This window comes from Cydia fagiglandana, chromosome 18 (assembly GCF_963556715.1).
Source record: "Cydia fagiglandana chromosome 18, ilCydFagi1.1, whole genome shotgun sequence".
NCBI classification, from domain to species: Eukaryota; Metazoa; Arthropoda; class Insecta; order Lepidoptera; family Tortricidae; genus Cydia; species Cydia fagiglandana.
The window spans coordinates 2277553-2301169 of record NC_085949.1 but is presented as its reverse complement, the minus strand read 5'-3'; the positions used below and the strand labels follow the sequence as shown (position 1 = coordinate 2301169).

The 23617-nt window shown below is 39.2% G+C and overlaps 2 protein-coding genes across 2 annotated transcripts in view; both read left to right on the top strand.

The window, feature by feature from the left end:
- The window catches only part of LOC134673269 (steroid hormone receptor ERR1), a 50280-nt gene extending 39939 nt beyond the window's left edge, over window positions 1-10341 (top strand). The window contains exons 6-9 of the mRNA XM_063531234.1: window positions 4220-4381; window positions 5037-5209; window positions 5844-5937; window positions 6444-10341. Of these exons, the coding sequence (XP_063387304.1) occupies window positions 4220-4381; window positions 5037-5209; window positions 5844-5937; window positions 6444-6512 (498 nt within the window). The 3' untranslated portion in view covers window positions 6513-10341. The remainder of the gene's footprint in view (window positions 1-4219; window positions 4382-5036; window positions 5210-5843; window positions 5938-6443) is intronic.
- A 4554-nt stretch (window positions 10342-14895) lies between these two features.
- On the top strand, window positions 14896-23004 carry LOC134673533 (transmembrane emp24 domain-containing protein bai). The gene is made up of 5 exons (XM_063531532.1): window positions 14896-15204; window positions 15468-15588; window positions 17282-17352; window positions 21812-21938; window positions 22864-23004. Exons 1-5 carry the CDS (start codon window positions 15028-15030, stop codon window positions 22983-22985), a joined length of 618 nt encoding a protein of 205 aa, XP_063387602.1. The 5' UTR covers window positions 14896-15027; the 3' UTR covers window positions 22986-23004.
- The last annotated feature ends 613 nt before the right edge of the window (window positions 23005-23617 follow it).

Below are 23617 nucleotides of genomic sequence, written 5' to 3'. Positions count from 1 at the left end.
CCAGCTCGGAAAGGCTTACTTTGCACTTCAAAAAATTCACATGTGAGGCAAAGTAATCATTGTAATCAAATGCAAATTTTGAGTTGTTTTGTTATATGTACTGGTAGAATTGACTTTTAAATGATGATTTTGGATGATAAATATTTAATAACATTCATTTGGATTTGACTTGGTTTGATTTTGTTTAATATTTTACATTTAATATTTGCTTCGGGTTGGTGTGGTGAAAAATGTTGTGTTTCACTCGGGGACAAATTTTGTTTAACCCTCGTGCTTTGAAACCCTCGCAACGCTCAAGATTACATTTTTCGAACCACTCGCTACGCTCGTGGATCAATTTTGGAACCTTTCGCTTGCTCTGGTATCAATATTAGCACGAGCGGTTAAACAACAACTTTGCCCCCTTGTAAAACAAATAACTATTTTACCACACCCGCTCGTAACGGTTCTCTTGATTATTCATAAACTGATGGGAAACATGTACTTTATTCACAAGAGTGGCAATGTGATTTGATACAATAACGTTCATTTGGATTTGATTTGGTTCGATTTTGTTTGAAACGTTTAGTATTTTCCTCGCGTTGGTGTGGTGAAAAATTTCGTGTTTCACTCGGTGGCAAAATTTGTTTAACCCTCATGCCTTGAAAGCCTCGCAACGCTAAAGATTCCACTTTTCGAACCACTCGCTCGTGGCTTAATTTTGGAATCCTTAGCTTGCTCAGGTATCAAATTATCAATATAGCACCAGCGGTTAAACAAACAACTTTACCCCCTTGTGAAACATATTAGTATAGAATACAATAGATTTTTATTCGTAAGCACAAACAAACGAGACACTACATAATAGAAAAGAAAACACGAAATGACAATGACCTCATCTCAGCATGTTGCCATTTATTTGTTAGGGTGTATTAAGATTAACTATTGAGGTATCGTCTTGGGTCGTCCCATTCGTTTTTCGTCAAGTTCTTAAATTAGTCCTATTCTGCTTTCGTCACCCATTCTACATTTGTCACAATCGTCGGTGGCTTTCAATGTAGAATGAGTGACGAAAGCAGAATAGGACTAATTTAAGAACTTGACGAAAAACGAATGGGACGACCCAAGACGATATACACCCTTTTATTGTCCAATGTACATTTTCAAAAAGATCCGGGTTCATTCCACTTCGTCAATTGTGTCGCTTAACTTCAAACTCGGGTAAATCCATTGGACCCTCTCAGCAAATATCTACCCTATTACGTTTTCTTAATACCAAAATCGCATAATCTGACAGATGGATTTACCCGAGTTTGAAGTTAAGCGACTCAATTTAAAGAAAAGAACAATATCAATTATCGACCGAGGAAAATCGATAAAAACGCGACAACCGTCCAAAATTACAGTTCAATGCAATATCAACTCTATCGCTCACATCCTAAGTGCTATAGCAAGTTAGCAAATTCTATACGAATCATTTTTTACTCATCAAAGGACACGACGTAAAAAGTTAAAAACTACCATCTTGACCAATGAACTGACAATTCGTAATACTTTATAGTTAGTAAGCGAGCGATGGTCTAACTCAGCGGTCGGCAACCTTTTAGCAGAGAGTGAGAAGAGAGAAGAAACGGAGGTGACGCGGGCCGTACTTTGTTAATATTTATGGCTTTATGAGACATTGTCGTTTGTCACTATTAACTACATACAAAATAGCCAAGGCGGCACTCAGGCCGCAAGCAAGTGATAGTTTCACGAGCCGCATGCGACCCGCGGGCCGCAGGTTGGCGACCGCCGGTCTAACTAAAGCGCTGGTGGCCTAGCGGTAAGAGCGTGCGAGTGCGACTTTCAATCCGGAGGTCGCGGGTTCAAACCCCAGCTCGTACCAATGAGTTTTTCGGAACTTATGTACGAAATATCATTTAATATTTGCCGGTCGCTTTTCGGTGAAGGAAAACATCGTGAGGAAACCGGACTAATCCCAATAAGGCCTAGTTACCCCTTTGGGTTGGAAGGTCAGATGGCAGTCCCTTTCGTACAAACTAGTGCCTACGTCAAATCATGGGATTAGTTGTCAAGCGGACCCCAGGCTCCATGGGCCGTGGCAAAATGCCGGGATAACGCGAGGAAAAAGAGAAGCAAGCGATGGTCTCATCGAAAGATCAGCGCTGGAAGCCACCAGCAACATGCTTCGATGGGGCCACTTCGTGGCACTTTAATCTTATTTTGTGTTTTCTTATGTATTATCTCGTTTGTTTGTCCTTACGAATAAATAGTCAAACCGGGCTTTGAATTCCTCACACGCTAGAACCTAAATGGTCGCGCACTGTGCGCAGAGTAGCTTACCTTCAGCCGTAAGATAATTGGCCATTGAAATGGTATTACAAAAAAATTAGGTTACTGTTAATACGTGAAAAGGTTTTCAGTCAAAACTACGTCAATAACGGTCAAAGGTTCGGCGACCTGAACTTGACTAAAATAACTTTTGGGCTTCTATACCTAAATGTTTACGTAACTTACCTACTTAGAGCTTTGCTCATATTGATTCCAGATCTTAAAATACGTTTATTTTCGTGTTACCAAAGAGAATTTAGTATAGAGGCATCTCTTCGAGCGATGGCGCCATACCTTTGGCCTATACTAGTTTAGGTGGCGACACGTTTTGATATTTCACCAATTGAACACATATCAGTGAAAGAATAAGGATCAAAATGGCGTTCTAAAAGTTTTAATCCTGCGTCGAAAGATGGCAGTAAATTTACTGTAACTACAAAATTTACTTTGACAATACGCCTCTATACTCGTACTAATTTATCTTTGGTGTTACGTTATCTTCTCTACCAATAGTATAATATAATATAACGTTATTGAAACATTATTAAAATGTTATTTAACCGGTATTTCATGCTACATAATTTTTCGCAAAGTTTTTTGATAACCTCGAGCGCTACCACCAATCCGACATAACACTTAGTTCATTTAATCTCACTTAGTCACTGTCTGATTTATTCGTAATATTCCAATGACGTCTGAAATATCATATATCACTAACAGTACACACAAAATGTCGAAAGCGAGAGTCAAAGTGCATTCTATACAAAAAATACGTCAATATTTCTGAGTACCATTTATAGTTTGACAAATGTAGACTTTATTACACAGACATAAGGTGCAAGACTTAATTGTTGCTGTTAAAAATGATATTTAAAAATGAATATGCATATTTTCCGCGTGTTCTTCGGTCGTTGCACTCGTCGTACGTCGCATTAGACATTCAAATTTGGAAATCACGCTGGCGAGGAGTGCCTAGATGACATTGAGAACGCTTTAGGAAAACACTTGGCTTTTATAACACCTCTGACTTTTGTGAGTTATTTTTCTACCAATCCTGGATTCGACATCACATATATCGGTGCGGCCAAAGTGCTCAAAAAATATCTGAACGCGCACTCTAACGCATACAGTCGCCATCAAATATATCGGAGCGGCCAAGGTGCTCACAATATCTGAACGCGCACTCTAACGCCTTGACTATAGAGGCGTGCTCAGATATTTGTGATCACCTTGGCCGCTACGATATATCTGATGGTGACTGTATAATAGAGGCGTGTTCAGATATTTTTGAGCACCTTAGCAGCACCGATATATCTGATGGCGACTGACAGTGGCGTGCAGTGCATACAAAAAAAGGTAGGCACTAGGGTAGGCAGTCCATACAAAATGACCAAAAAAAAAGTTGCCGATTTTTATAGTTTGCGTTACATTCCTTCAAGAATGACTCTTCTAGAGCCCGATTTAAGTCTTATCTCCACTGCACGCCACTGGCGACTGTACTTATTTTATATGTGTGTTTTCCAACATAATACCACCACTGAGCCTTTTGAGAATTCTATAGTGAGCGCATTCAAACTTTTCAGAGCATGATTTATTGAAATTTTATTACACAAAAGAAAAACTGAATGTAGAAAATGCGAACTTAATGCCATGAGGCATTCTCTATCAATCGACCTTACAAATACGACTAATTAGAATAGCTAAACGTCGATAATAAGCGAGAAAACCTAATAATCTTTGATTATTTATCTGAGCCACATTAAAAAAAAATCTGAAAGACATATAAGTTTTCTAATTAATCCACTAGATGTCAGACCCTTCAACGCGCGTGGCCCTTATTGTCTAATTGTTTCTCAAGTAACCGATAGATGGCGCTGTAACTAAAAATTCAAATATTTCTTTACAGATGCGTCTACTCCAAAGCACATGGGCAGAGATGTTGTCCCTAATGCTGGCATATCGGTCACAGTCCACCGGCGGTGGTGCGCTGCGACTGCGTTTCGCTACCGACTTGCAACTAGACGAGCAACAGGCGAGAGACATCGGGGCAGGAGAGCTGTTCGCACAGGTAACTAGACCTTATATACTTGTAATAAGGTTGCGTCTCCTCCAAAGCACATGGGCAGAGATGTTATCGCTAGCGTATCGGTCACAGTCGACCGGCGGCGGTGCGCTGCGACTGCGTTTCGCTACCGACTTGCAACTAGACGAGCAACAGGCAAGAGACATCGGGGCAGGAGAGCTGTTCGCACAGGTAACTAGACCTTATATACTTGTAATAAGGTTGAGTCTCCTCCAAAGCACATGGGCAGAGATGTTGTCCCTAATGCTAGCGTGTCGGTCAGTCCACCGGCGGCAGTGCATTGCGACTGAGTTTCGCCACCGACAAGCAACTTCACGTCACATGTTAGTGTTTCATATAAATTCCATAGTAGCAAAATCGTTTCGACAGTTCGAAAAAAGAAACTGATTTGACTAGTAGCAGGCGTGGCTCACTCCGCGATTTCGTCGCTTTGCTACAGGTAGCTAAAAGTACATCCGTTCGACCCCAATTTTGGAGTTTGCCATAAGCCGCGCGTGGCGCTGTCGCCACCTAGCGGCCATATCTGTGCTGATCGTGACAGACGCGTTTTGTTAGAGAGTGAGTCTTCTGTACCTAGTACTATTATTTATTCTGTGCTAGTAGTCAAATACCCTATTGTAATGTATTTGTATTTCACCAGGTGGCCGGTGTAGTGAGACGATTGGAACGCGCAGCGGCGCTCCGCGAAGAATGCTGGTTGCTGAAGGCGCTCGTGCTAGCGAACAGCGAAGCTCGCATAGAGGAACACGCCGCCCTACGTCGCTTTAGAGACGCCATACTGGCCGCGCTCAACGACGCGGTGTCCGCCCTTAGGTAAGGCCCCAACAAGGCATTATTCTCAACATTGTGTTTTCCCAACATTAGCCAAACTGCCACGTGAGTATATGTGCCTTCAGCGCGAAGAATGTTGGTTGCTGAAGGCGCTCGTGCTAGCGAACAGCGAAGCTCGCATAGACGAACACGCCGCTCTACGTCGCTTTAGAGACGCCATACTGGCCGCGCTCAACGACGCGGTCTCCGCCCTTAGGTAAGGCATTATTAGTCAAACATTGACGTATATCTCAGGATAGGGTCATTCTAATAGAACTTGCTAACAAAAGTAACTTTCATCATTCAGACACAATTTTCAATATGGCGGTTTGTTTACATAGTTAGCAAGCTCCATAGAATGAATGACACTTTAGTTTAGCGATGTCACTCACGAAATCGAGCCAATCGTGCAGTCTAACGCAACTAGTTGCGACCAATCGCGCGCGTGATGCGCAATCATCAACCAATCGCGTTGTCGCGGGACACCGGGGACAATGGACCCACTACAGTGTGACAACACCACTGTATTGGCTCCATTCATGCCCCATTCTTATAGCCCGTAAGGCCAGTCCAAATTAGCCAAACGCTACATAAGCCTCTAAACATTAAAAATACTAATAGTAATGTATATTTGCAGGCCATACAACGCTGGCGCGGCGCTGCAACAGCTGCTGCTAGTGCTGCCGGCTCTGCGGCACGCAGACGTCGCCGTACGCCGCTTTTGGGCGCAGGTAAATTATAATCTACCCATAGGACCTGTTGTATAATGAAACGACGGTTGGATGACAACTGATTTTATTTTATAGTGCTACCCACAACAGGACCCATAGGACCCGGGACTTCGTGGTCGTGTCCCTATGTCCCTCAGACATAGGGACACGACCACGAAGAAGAAATTATAATCTACTTTTTCTCAAAAATGGATGACAAAGTCGGCTTTGCCGTTTAAAAAATAGGTCGCCAAGTGCGTAGTTTAGGTTCAGTCAAAAATTCAAAAGTTAAACATTGCAGTGTCGATTTTGGGACTGCGTGCATATATGACTCGGCTGGAAGGCTACTTGCTGAGACTCCCAAGGTCGTCCGCTTAAAACGAATCCTCAGCCTGAAAGTAGCTACTTCCGAACCTTGACAATAATGTACCATTTTAGGCTTTCTGTAATTTAATGACAGGCAAATATCAAAACTATTTACAGGTATAAATTTTAGGTTTTCAGTCAAATATCAAAACTTTTTACAGGTATACCGCGACCGACGGGCCCCCATGAACAAGCTTTTTGTGGAAATGCTGGAAGCGTGCCTGCGGTAAGCTGCAGCTCAAACCTTACACCTGGAAGCAAACTGAGGACGGTGCAAAACCCAGATGTAATCTGGAACTCCTGGACTGATAGCGGACGGTGCAATCCAGATATAATCTGGAAGTTAATTACAGTGCCGAGTGATTATTTCAGAGTCCAGGTCTAACCTGGAACACTTGAAGACCTGGAGTGTTTAGTTGTGTAAAGAACTGAAAAGAAAGAATGAATAGATAATATACTTGAAGATTGGGAATGATTATAAGAACTATTAATGCAGGAAGACAGAAAAGTGATTTGAGTACAGGTCTAACCTGGAACTCTGTAGAACTAAGTTTTGGGCGGTGCCATATCTAGATATTTTTGGACTTCTGAAAATATAAAAATATATATATATTTGATGGTTGATGATGATGAAAATATTTTGAATAGAAAGATCTGCTTCGTAATTTCGTGAAATGTGGTAATAGCAAGCGTAAGAACACTAATGAAGATGCACCGTCGAGTGGGACTTATAACAGTGACCGTACTATAGTACCTAGTACTAGGTACTTAGTGACTAAATACTAGTGACTGGATACTAGTGACTCAGTGGTTGGAGCTTGTATGACCTCAAGTTATTATTTTAAGTCTGGCGCGGGACGCGGGTTTAGTTTTCATTAAAAAATCTACATATCATTCTGTCGTTTAGTATGCATTTAATTCTGCTTCAGTCATTGTGTTATATTTAGGTATTCTGGCTGTTGGATAATTCTATATCAATGTTTTCTAAAGAAACTAACGGCTCGATTCTGAAAATGAATTAGATCTCTACTAGACCTCAACAAGTTACGATATGGATAATTTAAAGATATTTGTAAGATAGATGTGTCAAATTTGACGTTTCCGCGATTCTGGAGGTCCTCTTGAACGATTTCGACAAGTTATGACTCCAAGATCCAGATATCCAAGTCACATCTAGTCGATATCTAATGTAAATCTAGTTGATCTCTATATCGTCTCTAGATCTTGTGATTATCTCGTTTCCCGAATACGCGAGTAAGGATTTGTTTTATAGTTGATAACAATGTGAGACATTAGTGCCGTTAAGATACGGTAGATGTCGCTTGACGATATGGCATAGCAATAATATCAATATTTGTTAGAAAATATTCTTTTTTTTAATACAAAATCTTACATCGGCCGGGATATGAACCGTGATTACTGTCAAAATGTAGATGTTCCAACTGTCAGAATTTTCATAGTACATATGTAAATGTAAATTATGTGTTGACAGATTGAGGGTCTGTTATGTTATGATGGCTGTGAAATGGCAATCTTGGGAGTGTCTGTAAATCTGTCAAACTGTCAATTGTCCGCCCCGCGCCGCCATGTACAAACGGACGTTCTAGTACAAAACTTGTTACTATTTTTGTATATTACATATATATATTAGAATTACGGTAAGGATCGAGATTTAGTATGGTTGAGTACTTTAATACAGGGTGGTGCGTTATACATAGAGATGGCCATATTTGAAGTTATTGGTAAAATTTATTGGAGTTAGAAGTTTAGAGGGTCTGTCACCCTATGTATATCTGCAAGCGCAGCATGGCTCAATTTTTATCGCCTGTCATTATGTCCGTCACTTTCGCACTTATATTCTAGTTAGAACGTGACAGGCATGGTGACATGCGATCAAAATGCGACCATGCTACCGCAGCCGGATTGACTAAGAAGCAGTATTTCGAGGTGTTTGTCAAATTTGTCCAATTGTTTTTTTTTTGTCGTGTCACAGGGAGTTTGACAGTTGAGTATTTCAAACGTAAAAATTAAAAAAAGAAATCTTACCCTTTATAAGGCTTAAGAGTGTGAGTAATTATGCTAAATGGAACCCTATCACTTTGAAATAGCGTTCTAAATCAGGTGGGAAATATATTACCTACGCCTATGCCTTATAGAGGCTTAACCCCTCGATGGCCAGTGTCAGAAATTTGCTGCTGAATAAAAAACTTTTCAACTGTTTATTACGGTCCAAATTGTCTGGGACGGATACGGGACAAGGCAGTTGTGGGGTTAAATTAATCTGACTTCTAAAAAAAGAGATAGAAGTCTGGCAAGTGTTTCGTTTGAAACATATCAACTGTCAAACATATACAGGGCTTGTTGACGGCGCTTTAGTTCCAATTTTTATTGACATTTGGGTGGTATTCCATCTGTCCAATATATTAGTCCAATGTCATTGCGTCTCACTCTCTCCATTAAGCAAAATGTGAGACTAAATACATTGGAATTACCACCCTTTGACAACTTTACAAAATATGTTCTATACGAAATTTCATTAAATAATTCCCTTAAGTCGTATTCGGCATTTATGGTTGCTTCTTGTTTGTATTTACCGTTATTTGCTTGTATTGAATACGTCTTTGTACAAATTGTTGAATGAGATTGTATTAAATACTGTTAAGATGTAGTATATCGGGTAACGTTTGAGTGGTCGATACTTGGTGTAAATTTGGCACACAAGATATATCCCCTGTACACCCTGTATATTTGTGGTATAAACATGGAAACAAATTATACGGAACTATCTGCAGTTGTATTACGTAATTATTTTCCATCGTATTTTCACGGAAACGTATCTTGCTATTTCAGTCAGTCTCGGTACAAAAAGTACTGAGTTTGACTGAAGTAGCATGACAAATACGAACGTTTCCGAGAAAATACGATGGAAAACAATTATGCCCTACACCTAGGTATTTGTATTGTATCATTCAAATGGTACCGATTAAGTATAAACATACTTAAATTATGGTATTGTCAACGTCGAAAGCCAACCATTTTAATATATTGTCATATACGAATTTGACACGTCTTATAAAATCAAAGATATATAAAATGAACTATAGTAATGTTCAGAATAACGTGAAATAAACGGATACAACTAGCCATACCATGAATTGACACTTGAAGTTTACGTTAGCGATTGCGTAAACTCGATCGCAGTCCATCTCACTCGCACTGATGTATTTATTTATTTATTGAATCAAGTTCTATAATATTACAGCTTACGCAAAAGCGTTACATAGATTTATATCTTAAAACTAACTTATATTTACGAATATCTTGCATCCTTTCAAGCACTCCCTTACGTATTAGTGCGATAGAGAGGGAATGCGAATGAGTTCACGCAGTCGCTAACGTAAATGTCAAATGCCAACTCGCGGTAGCCGTGTGGTTTTAAAAAGAACAAGCATTTTTTTAATAAATAATACAAGCCCTCAGTTTATTCTATGTGATTCTGAACAAAACTTTAATATTGGCAATGACTTTTAAGTTTATGTACGACCAAGGGATTTAATATCACTACCATTTCGTACCTTGTCATAGTCACAATAGTATGAGGTCTCTTACGACTTTCATATTGATTGTCACTGTGACAAGGTACGAAAATTGAATTCTTTGACTGTACCCACACGATGTATATTTTGTTGTCTAAATTATAATTATAAATATCATAATGTTCATAATGACCGAAGTGTCATATAAATCTGTTGTAAATTTATAAAATAACATAAAAAGGAAACAAAGAACTGTTCAAAACATATTTTATATAAAATACTTAGTAAACCAGGAATATATATTTTTATCAAAAATTACAATATTTTAAAGATTGATGGATATAACAAACAACAACAAATGTATGCACAATAAATATATTAATATATGATCAGTATTCATACGTACGCCGTATCACTGGCAGTACTATATATTTATGTACATATAGAAACTTATATGGATGTTGGTTAATTGCAGTAGTTTAAATATTAAATACCTCGTAAACTGTTACCAACACAATAAATATAACATTATGTTATGGTTGGTATTCTTGACAAATTGACCAAAAATTCCTTTTTACGCTAATTTTGCGGTTTAACTTACGTAAGTACGTACGTACGTACGTACGTACGTACGTACGTTACGTAGTTACGTACTTAAGTCACTTGCGCGACATGTTTTGGAGAGCCTAGGTCTCCATTGGTTGCAAGGCCCGCAATCGGTTATCTCACGCGCGCCCAGCGCGGCGAGCGACAGTACGCGGCGCGCAGCTATCGTGAATGCTACTCATACACTGTTAGTGCTTGAAAATTGAGACCTGTAGCCCATTTTATAAAGCTACAAGTTACAATTTACAAGCGGAAGTCTCTTTCTAACTCTATGTGTTAGAACGAGGCTTCCGCTTGTAAATTGTAACTTGTAGCTTTATAAAATAGGCCACTAGTCTCTCCGACATATATCGCGCGAGGGACTAAAAAATACGTTAATAGTTAAACCGTAAAATTAGCTTATTGTTATACTCACGACAGTTTAAATTCTAATAAGAATTCTTATTAAATTTTCCATTTTCAAAATTCACTATACCAGCCATGCTTATATGATACAGTCAATGACAATATATAATTAAGGCCTGAGTTACACTTGTAAGTTTTACTTACGTAAGTAGGGACAAAGCTATTTGTTAGAATGAGATAACGATATTCATCTCTCATTCTGTAGTATAGCCGTGTCCCTACTTACGTAAGTAAAACTTACATGTGTAACTCAGGCCTAAGTAGAGGTCAAAAAATCTACACACTTGTTAAAACGCCATGTAACATTTGATCTCACCTGTGTAGACATTTCGTGACTACATAATCCCCTAATCCGGTGATTCGCTATTGTCATGTATACACGACTTAAAACTTGGAAATTCGTCGTCTATACGTCGTTTTTTTTTATTTATTTTTTATACACGTCAACCCCTTGACCGCCAACTTGGAATAACTACTTTAAAGTTATCACATAAAGTTCAAATTGGTTTAAAGCGGCGCTCGAAGGGCCTATTAATTTGACACCTTGTCCATGCATCTCTTACTCTAGAAGTTAGAAAGAGAGCGATATACCTAGTTATGTTTAGATAAGTTTTCGAGAATGGTGTCCCCGCATACATGTGATAGTTGTACAAAATATGGAGATGTGCCAGATGTAGTTTAAGTCTTGAATTTTCGTATTTGATCTCGTTTTACACTTCGTACTATGTTTTACAGCGTACGTAATACTTTGTACACTATAAAACGTCATATGACTCGCATACATCTGCTGGCTGTATGTGCGACAGTGGCGCCCGCCTGGCGGCTGTGTGAGAAATATTTTGTCGACCTGCTTGTCCGAGTCTTATTTAAAAAAAATACTGGTATAATATAAAGAGCTCTCATTGGTGAAGCGCTTGTCAATCGTACCAGTGTTGCCATTTTAGATTTGTTAAATTGTAACTTTTTATGTAGCTTTCTGTATAAGATATGGTCCTTGATTTTCAAGTGCTTATATATAGACGGCCAAGCAAATCTTGTGAGTAAAAAAAGGCGCGAAATTCAAATTTTCTATGGGACGATATCCCTTCGCGCCTACATTTTTCAAATTTGCCGCCTTTTTCTACTGACAAGATCTGCTTGACCAAGTATAGATGAATTTTCCGAGGTGATTTTTTCCCCTTCAAACATCACCTCAGAAATGTTCAACTATTACGTATCATGCGGGCCGTATGTCTGTTTGCCTGTATCGTTATTACAAAGATTTCCGTGGTTTGTTATTTTTTTATTCGTATGGAAGTGTTAATATCAGATCAAATATGACTAATGTTTAATATAATATTAGATGACTTTAACCAACCCTGTGTCTTATTATGTATTGAATCAATTCGTACCTTGTTTCTTTTACACTATTATTATTATGCCGGTTCCGGAAATATGTGAAATAAATTATAAAAATTGTGCATTTTGTTGTCATTATTTCCTGGGTCTGGGGTATTAAACAGGAAAAGCAGTACAGTAAGCCAAAAAAGAGTAGATTTCTACTTAAACGAAAAAAAATAAGAAGAGAAAGAAATTAAAAAGTGAAAGGGACAACACTACAGTGTTGCCACTTTTTAATTTCTACTCTTTTTTTGTCAGACTGTACTGCTGTTGTTGTACCTAGCGCTGACTGACGAATGTGACTACACGAAATATATAAATAGAGTAGCAAACAAATCTTGTCAGTAACAGTAGAATAATTAAAACAATACGCGTCCCTCTTTTTGTGGCTATAATTCTGACATAAGAAAAAGACAGTATGATTATCAATGCTCCACTGTCAAACGAGCATTGCCAAACGGTATAGGCCCCGTGCATGAACTATAGGAGCCGCCAGATTTTATAACAACTTTGCTCTGACTAGAAATTATAATCAAGCAAATCTTGTCAGTAGAAATTCAAATTTTCTATGGGAAGATAACCCTTCGCACCAACATTTTTTTAAATTTGCCGCCTTTTACTATTGACAGGATTTGCTTGACCATCTATACATATATAATTATTTTAATTTTATAGTACTACGTTATCGATAAAATCAAGGGCCCAACCCATAGACTTATAATATATAAAGACGTAGTCTCAGCGAGCTGTCACTGTTGCCACTTTTGTTTAGTGTACGATTAACAATGCGGCCCACGTTGCTGTAGCCATGTCGATAAAGTCATATCGATAAACTATCGACATTTCTTGCAATTTTAATTTAACTTCAAAGGCTTAACGATACCTAAAATGACCAAAAACGCTTTTATTCTTTATTGTGGTTGTCAGATCACAATTTTATAGTCACGCCCCAGCAGGGAACCAAGGGAAAGTTCAGATATTTAATTAAAATACATAAATACCTCCTAAAATAGGTGTTCCGCAATAATTGAATTATATTATTATATTATAATATATTCATTATCCATTAGCATTTCAATTATGTTTATGTTTAACGAAGATATTGAAGCTTCAATTAATCGCTATTTCGTTCCGCTGTGTAGCGTTTATCGATATATAACATGATTAAAATCGACTTTTCACATCCCTAAAAGAGCACACATATACGTTTTTACGCACACATACACAGCCTGGGCGCATCAAGAAAGGCAACACTTGATTTGAAGTCCACCTTGTCAACTGTTATGGTTGTCCTTTTTTGACAAACGGCATTTTTAAAAGAGCGAGGAGAGAGAAATGATACTAGTTGCTGCGCCTTGAAAGAGAACAGAAAAGGTTGGGCGCCCGGGCTGTGTATGTGTGCGTAAAAGCGTATATGTGTGCTCTTTTAGGGATGTAAAAAGTCGATTTTAATCATGTTATATATCGATAAACGCTACACAGCGGAACGAAATAGCGATTAATTGAAGCTTCAATATCTTCGTTAAACATAAACATAATTGAAATGCTAATGGATAATGAATATATTATAATATAATAATATAATTCAATTATTGCGGAACACCTATTTTAGGAGGTATTTATGTATTTTAATTAAATATCTGAACTTTCCCTTGGTTCCCTGCTGGGGCGTGACTATAAAATTGTGATCTGATAACTACAATAAAGAATAAAAGCGTTTTTGGTCATTTTAGGTATCGTTAAGCCTTTGAAGTAAAATTAAAATTGCAAGAAATGTCCATAGTTTATCGATATGACTTTATCGACATGGCTACAGCAACGTGGGCCTCATTGTTAATCGTACACTAAACAAAAGTGGCAACAGTGACAGCTCGCTGAGACACCGTCTATATATATATTATGTCTATGGATAAAATGCAGTTATGCAATGAAAGTTACAACACTAGTAACCAAACTAGTACGTTTATGCTCATGCTACTTTACAAAATTCACATGATTCAGATGATAATCAATAAGATACCCTAATGAGTAGTAATAGAAACTACTTTGATAATGTACTATGTATTTTAAGTATTTCTTTTAGCTTAACCCCTGGAACGCCGAACCGACAAACGTACTTGTACCCGTCAGATGCCTAGTGCCGGATCCGTCCCATCCCCCTCAACTGCCGGAGGGTCTTCAATTTTTGTACCCGTCAACTGCCGCGATCAAAAAAAAGTGATATTGTGCAAATGATATAAAACTCTATTTGTAAGTGTTTAGATCTCAAAATTGTAAAAATATAATACAATAAATTTGGTGACTGATAAGGCACAAGGCAGTTGAGACACTTTGTACAGATCTGGGACTAGGCAGTTGACGGGTACAAAAATTGAAGACCCTCCGGCAGTTGACAGGACTGGTACGGATATGGCACTAGGCGTCCCAAGGGTTAATATCTTTCACCGTAATTTTCATTCCTACGTGGTTCGTTTTACGCAGCTTTTTACAATAGTGAAATTAATCATAACCAAACACCAAACTTAGCAATTAACTCCTTATTTTTCTGTAATGCTATTATATTCACACCATATTTTTTACTTGAAAATCATTTTTGATTCGTTGATACTCATGTATTATACGTATTCATTTAGGCACGTTTGTAAGCGTTCCAATTTACGTAGAGCAGCAACATGGCAACTTTTTACAGTACGCCAACGACGTTCTCTTGGGCCAACTCATCGGTCTTTTTGACACAGAATATGTTTGTTTTCCTTTCTTGATTGTAATGAACTGAAACTAATTTATTGCAATAATTTAGATCTAGTGAATAGAAAATATGGAGGTTTACTATCTCATATTCATTTTGAGTGTTTTCTGGCATGGTTCTGAGGGTATTATGTGGAGCCTGGCTCCTAACACCCAAAAGTGTTTGAAAGAGGAGTTGCACGCGAATGTCCTCGTGGCCGGAGAGTATGAAGTCACAGAAGTTGCCGGCCAGAGAGTAGATTACACTGTAAGTTAACTAAAGCCATAATTCCTGACCAATAAGTCGATAGTTCCCAATGGTTTCACATTTCCAGTATCGTATGAACTCATGAATGCCTTTATTTTTCAGTCTAATTGGCTGATTGCATAAAGGAAGGATTGTAACTTAACTACCTTACTAGTTAATTGAGAATTAGTGCTGCTTTGATGTGAAATTAGTTTATCTTTTCCCATTAGAAATCAAACTTATAACTCCCAATATGTCATAGCCAATCTTTTACTCCATTACAGATTCGTGACTCAAAAGGCCACATCCTGTCACAGAAAGACTCGATTACGAAGGGCAAGTTCACATTTGTGACGGAAACTTATGACACTTTTGAAGTGTGCTTCATTTCTAAAGTGCCGCCAGGTATGTTGGTTCAAAATAATATAATACTTGTAACTATCTAAATAGATAGAAATAATTTTCTACTAGCCGCTTAAATTAGTATGGAAAAATAGGATATGGAGGACAACTATGGGTGTTGAGCGAATATTAAGTGGACCCTGAAACTAGTAGGTATTCTAAGTGTTGCCAATAATATTTTATGCCCCTTTTAAGACGGCCAAGAGGTGGATCCCAAAAATGATAGTTTTTGTTAGGTGGGTCACAGCCCAGTCAAATTTGGGAACCACTGTACTAGAGGCTATTCATGTATTTGGGAACACTTAGGCCGCTCTGATATATCCGATGGTGACTGTACTACAAAGTAATGCAGACAATGCAATATTATAAACACATTTAGCTTAAAAATTTACTACTGTATAGGGTTATTGCGTCAGTTCACCGACTTCACCATCCAGTGTGATTCCGTTCACTTGGCATAGTTGCTACAAAGAATTTCGTATCATTTGATTATACAGGTATATATTCAAATTATATGCATTTCTTGAATATAATAATATAGGCTTATATTCAAATTATATGCAATTCTGTAGCAACTATGCCTAGTGGACAGAGACAGGCACTGGACGGTAAACTAATTCTACTACTTTTATAGATTAATCTTATTGATTTAACATTTACATTTTATTGTTTAAGATGTGAGACGTAAGTTGGCAATATGATTCACTTGCACTATTTACTTTTCTGCACTGACACGGATATTTTGTGAAGCATTGATTGGCTAAAGCTGGCATGAATAAAATTTAAATAACAACTACCATTGTATGATTATGAAAGTAGCATCCTGTGTATAATCATGAGTTAATTTTATCAAGCATTCCTGCCAGCTGTTTAAGCAATTGTTTGTTTTGTAGCTTGTGCAAAGTAAAATACTGATAGGTAGATACTGTTGTGCTGAAAGGTTGAATGCCTGAACAATTCTTGTATAATTATGTAGTTTAAGGTGCATAATGTCCCTTTACCATTTTGAAAGAGGTTCTCCAAATCCTCTTTCTGCAACATACTAGCTTTAACCCGTTGACGGTCAAAGACGTCAACACACGCGCGTCTGACAAGGTTCACGTTGACGCGCCGCACACCGGTGTGGTGTTTAAGCAGTTAAAAGTGTGTTCTTGAAATTGTCTTATTTTCTCAGCTCTCCACAGCACCCCTGCTATTCAAATATTGACTAGAGTTCACTGCACTTATATTAAAAAAATACACAATTTAATAGTTATGCTAGTTCTGTGCTTCATCTACAGGGTGATTTTGGGGTCATGGAGCAAGAGAGCCAGACATCATACAGAATCCAAAGATGAGCCTAATGATGTTGTTAATTTTTGTTTATCACCAATAATGATGATTATTTTCCAGATGACAAGTAGGAAAAAACATTTTTGCATACGATTTGGTGACCCTACTTAATGTGACGTCTTGTCGCTTTCCATACAGCGTATGTCAAAAGTCATAGGGTGACCATAATTACTTAGCATAACATTAATTTTACTTGAAAAATAAGAATAATTAAAGTAATTATCTTTTAATCAAATACTACCATATGATAATGTGGATCATTTACAGAGTCAGAAAAAGTGGTTCTGGATCTCGACCCAGAAATCACCCTGTATAAGTAACATAAGTTTGTTTGGTTCTAATTTATATTTCTTTCTTCTTTCAGAACGCCGTAGCGTGAGCCAGGATGTACATCTAGACATCAAAGTTGGAATTGAAGCCAAAAACTATGAGGGTGTAAGTCCTTTAATAAAATTTTATTAACCTTTTAACCGCCAGCAATTTTTGATCGAGCGTACTCGTGTCGCCACAGTCAGTAATTGTACCACGCAGAGTAAGGTTGGCATAGTTACGGGAGTTATAAATGTGCTGTAAAAACCAAATCAGATCTTTGTCTTATTTATCAGACTGTGGCGAAATGAGCTGGATATGTAATGTCTTATATATCAGACTCTGGCGGTTAAAGGGTTAAAGAGCACTTGAGTCTCATACTTGAAGTATCCTATCTTACAGTGGCGGCGCGTCCATAAAAGCCGATTCTTTTTTTTTTATTATTATGTCTGTCTTTTACAAATTCTCGGGACCATGGGGTCCCGGGCATTTGGAAGGCGTGCGTGGGGCCGAAGCCAACACGTAGAGGCCCCTTGTAATAAGACAATTTACTCTAAATGTAATGTGACACCAACCGACGATTATCCCCGTTTGCACTATAGTAGTGCACCCAAGGACAAGCCCCGGTTAGTGTAGGACTATTGCAAGAAAAGGTACAAAAATAAACCGGGCTATTGCGTTGAGTTGTTAGTGGGCTAGTAACCGGGACTATGGAGGAGACTATGGCACCTGCCCTGCTCATATGTTAAAAAACATGAAAAAATGGGCCAGGTGGTGACTCGCCAACTCACAATATGGGTCCCCGAAAACGGCCGCTCGCACGGAGCGACAAGGGGACAACATCACGTGAGCGGCTCAGGGCGTGGAGAGGTGTGCACCGCTTTCTACCCAGTGGCTGTAAGCAGCCACTGTGCCAACTCGCGTCTTAGGCATGTTTCACTTCCGCCCTGCGAGCATATAGCTCTGACACCCCACTCTGGACGGCCGGTTAAGGCAAGCCAGAGGTGAGAGTCCTGCGGCCCCTGCTCAGTGTTCACTCCAGCCGGCCAATGAAGGCAAGCTGGAGAGAGGGGCCTGACCGACTCTCAGGGGTATGGGACCCAAGGGACGTCACTTCCCATTCAGCTCGCCACAAGCTGCCCTGGGGGCTTATTATTATTATTATTATGAATGGGCTTACTCATGGCCACAGACTAGCCGAGGCGTAGACGTGGCCTACGATGGAGCGAGCTCGCCCAGAAGGTGCCTGTTCACTCTTGATTTGAAGGTTTGAAGGTTGCCGGGTTATAAGAACACGGAAATATAGACGCCGGCAAGGAATTCCATTCCTTGGCAGTGCACATAAGGAAAGTAGAAGCAAACCGCTTCGTGCGAATTGGTGGAATATCTACCAAGTAAGGATGGAAACCGGCCGTGCGTCTAAAAGTCCGATGGTAGAATGGGGACGGTTTCCCACCGTGTTGCCTTCTGTGTTGATTCCCACCGGCTTGCCTGTTTTTGGACGCTTGAGCAGAGTTGTAAAGGAAATATGTAAGCCAAATTAGCCCCGGCTTGCCTATGGATATGTTTGACGCGCCGCCACTGCTATCTTATTAACCCTTTTTAGGCATAGTATGATTTATCGGCCACATATATGTCAATTTAATTTCAACGTTAGCAATCCAATTTGTGGTTCAAAGTAAATTGGTCTTTCGGGTAATGTGACTTGTCTTTAATGAATCACCATAACATAACTATTAGGAATATATTTGGATTTTTTGGGAAAGCTTTCTAGATTGGTGTAGTTGTTAGGCTTGTGTCGGTCATGAACTAAGAACTGTTAAGAATTAAATCCCGTCAAGGACCGAAAGGAACTAAATCTTTTTGCACGCTCTTAATCGGTCTTTAGGTCCTTTAGTTCAGTGGGATTGATGAGCGTCAAGCGCAATGAGTGAAACAGAAAATAGACTGAACGAAATGGTTCACAATGACGTTGGCACGAGTGCGAACGAGATAAAAGAATGACAAACAGTCCTAAACCTGAAAAGTATGAAAAAAAATCAAATATTTTTTCTCTATTTTTAATTTAATTTTATTGTGTCTAGTTTTTGATGTTTAACCGTCATATAGTACCGTACAACATGAATCGTAATTCAGTTGCCAAAAATTTAGAAAAAAAACTAAGGTAAAATCGATTCATACATTCCCAGCTCTCAAAGACCGAACTGAACTAAAGGAACTAAAAGACCGAACTAGTTTGTTTGACCGATTGACCGAGAGCGGAGCGCTCTCTCTAGTGACCGAGCAGGCACAAGCCTAATAGTTGTTGTAGTTAGCAATATACCTACTATCTTCCTTATTGTAGTAAGAATACATACTACAGGCTGTAACTCATGGCTCTGTAAGCTTTGCATAATATAATATATAATATTCTAAATGTAAACTATAAGCTAAATACACGGTGTAACATGAGGAAACCGAATAATTTTAACCACGCATTTCTGAGGTCAAAAGAAGTAAAAAAATTAATATGAGTTTAGGTCAATTTCGCCAAAAAAAAATATTTTTTTTGTTTGTTTTTCAATTTTTTGAATGTATTTGTACATAAAAAAATTATGTTATTGGTAAACTTGTCACATAACCTCTAGCCGCCCAGAGACCTATAAAAAGGTCTCCTGTTCCATTCTAATTTGAACTTTGTGTTGACAATACAAATTTTATATAAAATTTCATTTTGCTTGGCAAGGTTTGACGTATGGGCGGCTAGAGGTTAAAACTGATTTTTACATTTTTTTTTTCGTAGAACCTACTTTTTGCAAAGTGTTACTTGTCACTTTCTGACATCTATCAATAAGTAAGTAAGTAAGTAAATATTCTTTATTGCACCAATAACCATACATCTTACATACATGTAAAATTACAAAGAAATTAAGGATAATAAGATAGAAATTAAGGATAGGATAATTAAGGATATTTAGACTACGTCCCTACTACGCTGTTAAAATTATTCGGTTTACTCATGTTACACCGTGGTCCATGTTAATGGACTTACCATTAGACTTATCTTGGCCTAACTCTATGAATGTGAATATGGCTTTTTTCAAAAATTTTGTAGTATATACCTGTCATCTTATTTTTTTTTCTGATTAAAAAAAATACTATTTGCTTTCCGCTGCTTCTTATACTTATAATTTATATTTTTATTAATTCTTATGTTCACATCAATGGAATGTTCACATCAATGTTCTGCAATCGACAATCTGCCAGAGATTCGGGGTAAATTCAGATGATTCTGATCTGAAGTGTTGTTTTAGATGCACTTAATAAATAATGTGTGTTTGTCATTGCAACAATACTAACAGCACACCTCTATTGAGCCAAAATTGTCCGAATAACAAAAAGTAATAGAGAACATACCAATTTCATTGTTTTGTAACCTTTCGGTCATTAAAAGAAAAAGAGTCACATTTTAATTGCATGTTTTTTCATTCATGATACAAATTACAATGATACAAATTTTCTTCCTGAATAAAAGGAAGACCCAATAAAATTTTGACTCGCCATCTAAGGCTGCCTTTCCACTGAGGCGTAGACGAGCGGAGGCGAAAGGAGACGTGAGGAAATCAGCCAATAGCTATTGGTGGATTCTCGCACGTCTCCACTCATCTTTTGACCCTTTAGCATTTTTAAACATGGTCATGGGACTCACGGGTAGTGTTTTTTTAATGGTATGCATACCATCGCCCACACTGTTAACTGACAGTTCGTAAACTTTATTACAAAAGGTATAAGGTCCACCGATGAACATGTTATGAATGTTGCTGTTTGTACTATGCATGTTGCTAGTTTAACTTTCTATTTTGGCATGCCATATGTCAGGTAGTCAGGGAAATACCCAACTAATTCGATTTTTAATTCAACCTAAAATTATATTTTATTAAGGTGCAGGGGGCCAATTTAGACTGCAGGGTAATTTAAACTAATCAAAATACCTTCCATAAAGGTAATATTTCGATTAGCTTAAATTACACCGGAGTCTAAATGGCCCACCTGCACCTTACTAAGGGCCAGTTGCACCGACCACATTTGACAGACTGATCAACGTCAGCCGGCGCGCCCCGGCGCGCCACTATGAAACTTTCCATACATAAAAATTTAGCGAACTCTTTAACGATACGAACAGTTTGGTGCAACCGACCCTAATTCTACTTAATAAATCCATTTGAACGCCACGCCTCGCCTATCTAGTGCGGCGCGTCAAAGTGAACCTTGTCGGAATGCACGAAGGTTGATATTGGGCTGTAGCCGCGCGGGCTTTTGGCGGTCAAAGCACAGAATAAGTAATAGTATTATCATACAGAACGGCCACGCACCGCCCCGCCCCGACTCGCATTACCTCGCCCCGCGACTGGCCGCGACATGAATCTGGCGGACATCTGGCGTCGTCTCAGTAAAGCGACCTACCCACACATACACAATGACGCATGTACAGACTTGCCGCGCGCACATATAAACGCAAATTATTTTTGATGTATGGCGTGTCCGCTCTGTGCCCAAATGGGTGATTAGTGATTACAAACGTTTGTCAACAAACATGTCTCGACAGATCGGTGAAGCCGCCAAGCTGAAGCCGATGGAAGTGGAACTGAAGCGCCTCGAGGACCTGTCAGAAGCCATCGTGCAGGACTTCACCCTGATGAGGAAGCGGGAAGAGGAGATGAGGGACACTAATGGTGAGTTTCATGTTTATGGTACCTCTAGCACACATGTCTCAACCGATGGCTGAAGCCGATGGAAGTGGAACTGAAGCGCCTCGAGGACCTGTCAGAAGCCATCGTGCAGGACTTCACCCTGATGAGGAAGCGGGAAGACGAGATGAGGGACACTAATGGTGAGTTCCATGACTTCCATGGTGTGGTACCTCTAGCCAAGGCTCTGAACCGGTTTTTTCTTCATACTAAAAATACCGGTATTATTAATTTTTTTTTCGTTCTTTGGTTTATTACTAAATTTTTAATGAGACAATCTGATAATACGAAGTTGTTAACTGGGTCGATCAACTATTTCTTGTTGTTATTCTGTCCCATCAGCCAGGAGACAACAGTAGCATAGTTTGCTAGAAGAGCTGCTGTACCATGTTCTACAAACGGGCTAAGTAGATGTCCCATTATGGGAAGGCCTTATAAATACCAAAAAATTCAAGGTCGGCTCATTTAAACACGAAATAACTAGTATTTTAAGAGTGACCCAAGAGACCGTAACCATGGCAACTAGTGACAAGAAAAAGTTGATTCACCCAACTAAATACGTGGATCAGTCCTGCGTAAAGAGCATACAATTATTGGGCTATTTCGGGTTTTACAAAAAAAACAGTTCCTAGCCCTGCCTCTAGCACAGTAGAATCGGCATGATATTATAAATTAAATAAGAAAGAAATCTAATAGGTAGCACTGCAACATATCAAACTCTTTCGTTTCTATGTTCAATGATCTTGACGCGACTTTATTGTTAAGGAAATTCTTATTCTCTTCGTGTCAAGGTAATTTTGAACACCTCGCCCGCTTAGCAACTTCTGCTGCTGACTGAACCCTTCTCAGGTTCCCTGCTCATAACTATTATTTGAATCAATCATAAATAATATCCCTTCTCATATTCCAGAGTCAACAAACAACAGGGTGCTCTTCTTCAGCGTGTTCTCGATGGTGTGCCTTCTAGGGCTGGCCACGTGGCAGGTACTCTACCTCCGCCGGTACTTCAAGGCCAAGAAGCTTATTGAATAGACTATTATTTAGATTAGGGGTCTCTACACTACGGCACAGTACACTAAGAACAGTAGTGAATCTAAGGCCGCTCGGCAAGTTATTTGCCTACTCTTGCGTTGGCGCTTAGGGTTGTCACTTTTATTGTACCTTCATACTGATACGCGACCCGGCCGCCGCGCCCCGCGCCCCACGCCCCGCGGCGGGTTGGTCAACAACACCTTCTCGTAACTCATGAGGCCCTGGTACTTGTGCAGCGTTAAATTCAATTTTTAAAGAGTTTTTTTTCTCGATTTTAGCCACCGTAGCCTATGGAGACTAACAAGTAACGCTAAGCGGTATTCGTAGGCAATGGATGTTCCTATATTAAGGGTGTCACATGTGCGTTTCTGACTTATGATGCAATTGTTCCTACAATACAATACGACCGCGGCGAGCTGTACTGAGGCCTACCGAGAGCAGACAAATGCGAGCGGGTGGGCAGCGTACTCGAATGCACGCGATCAAAGTCGCGGTACAGCCCACACTGCCGCCACCGTATTCCCCCGTATTTTATGCTAATGTGTGCGTGGCAGCGCGTGCGTACACGGCGTCCGGCGCGCACGCACACATTCAAGCCGGCAGCGGCACATTTCTATGAAGATTCACTACTG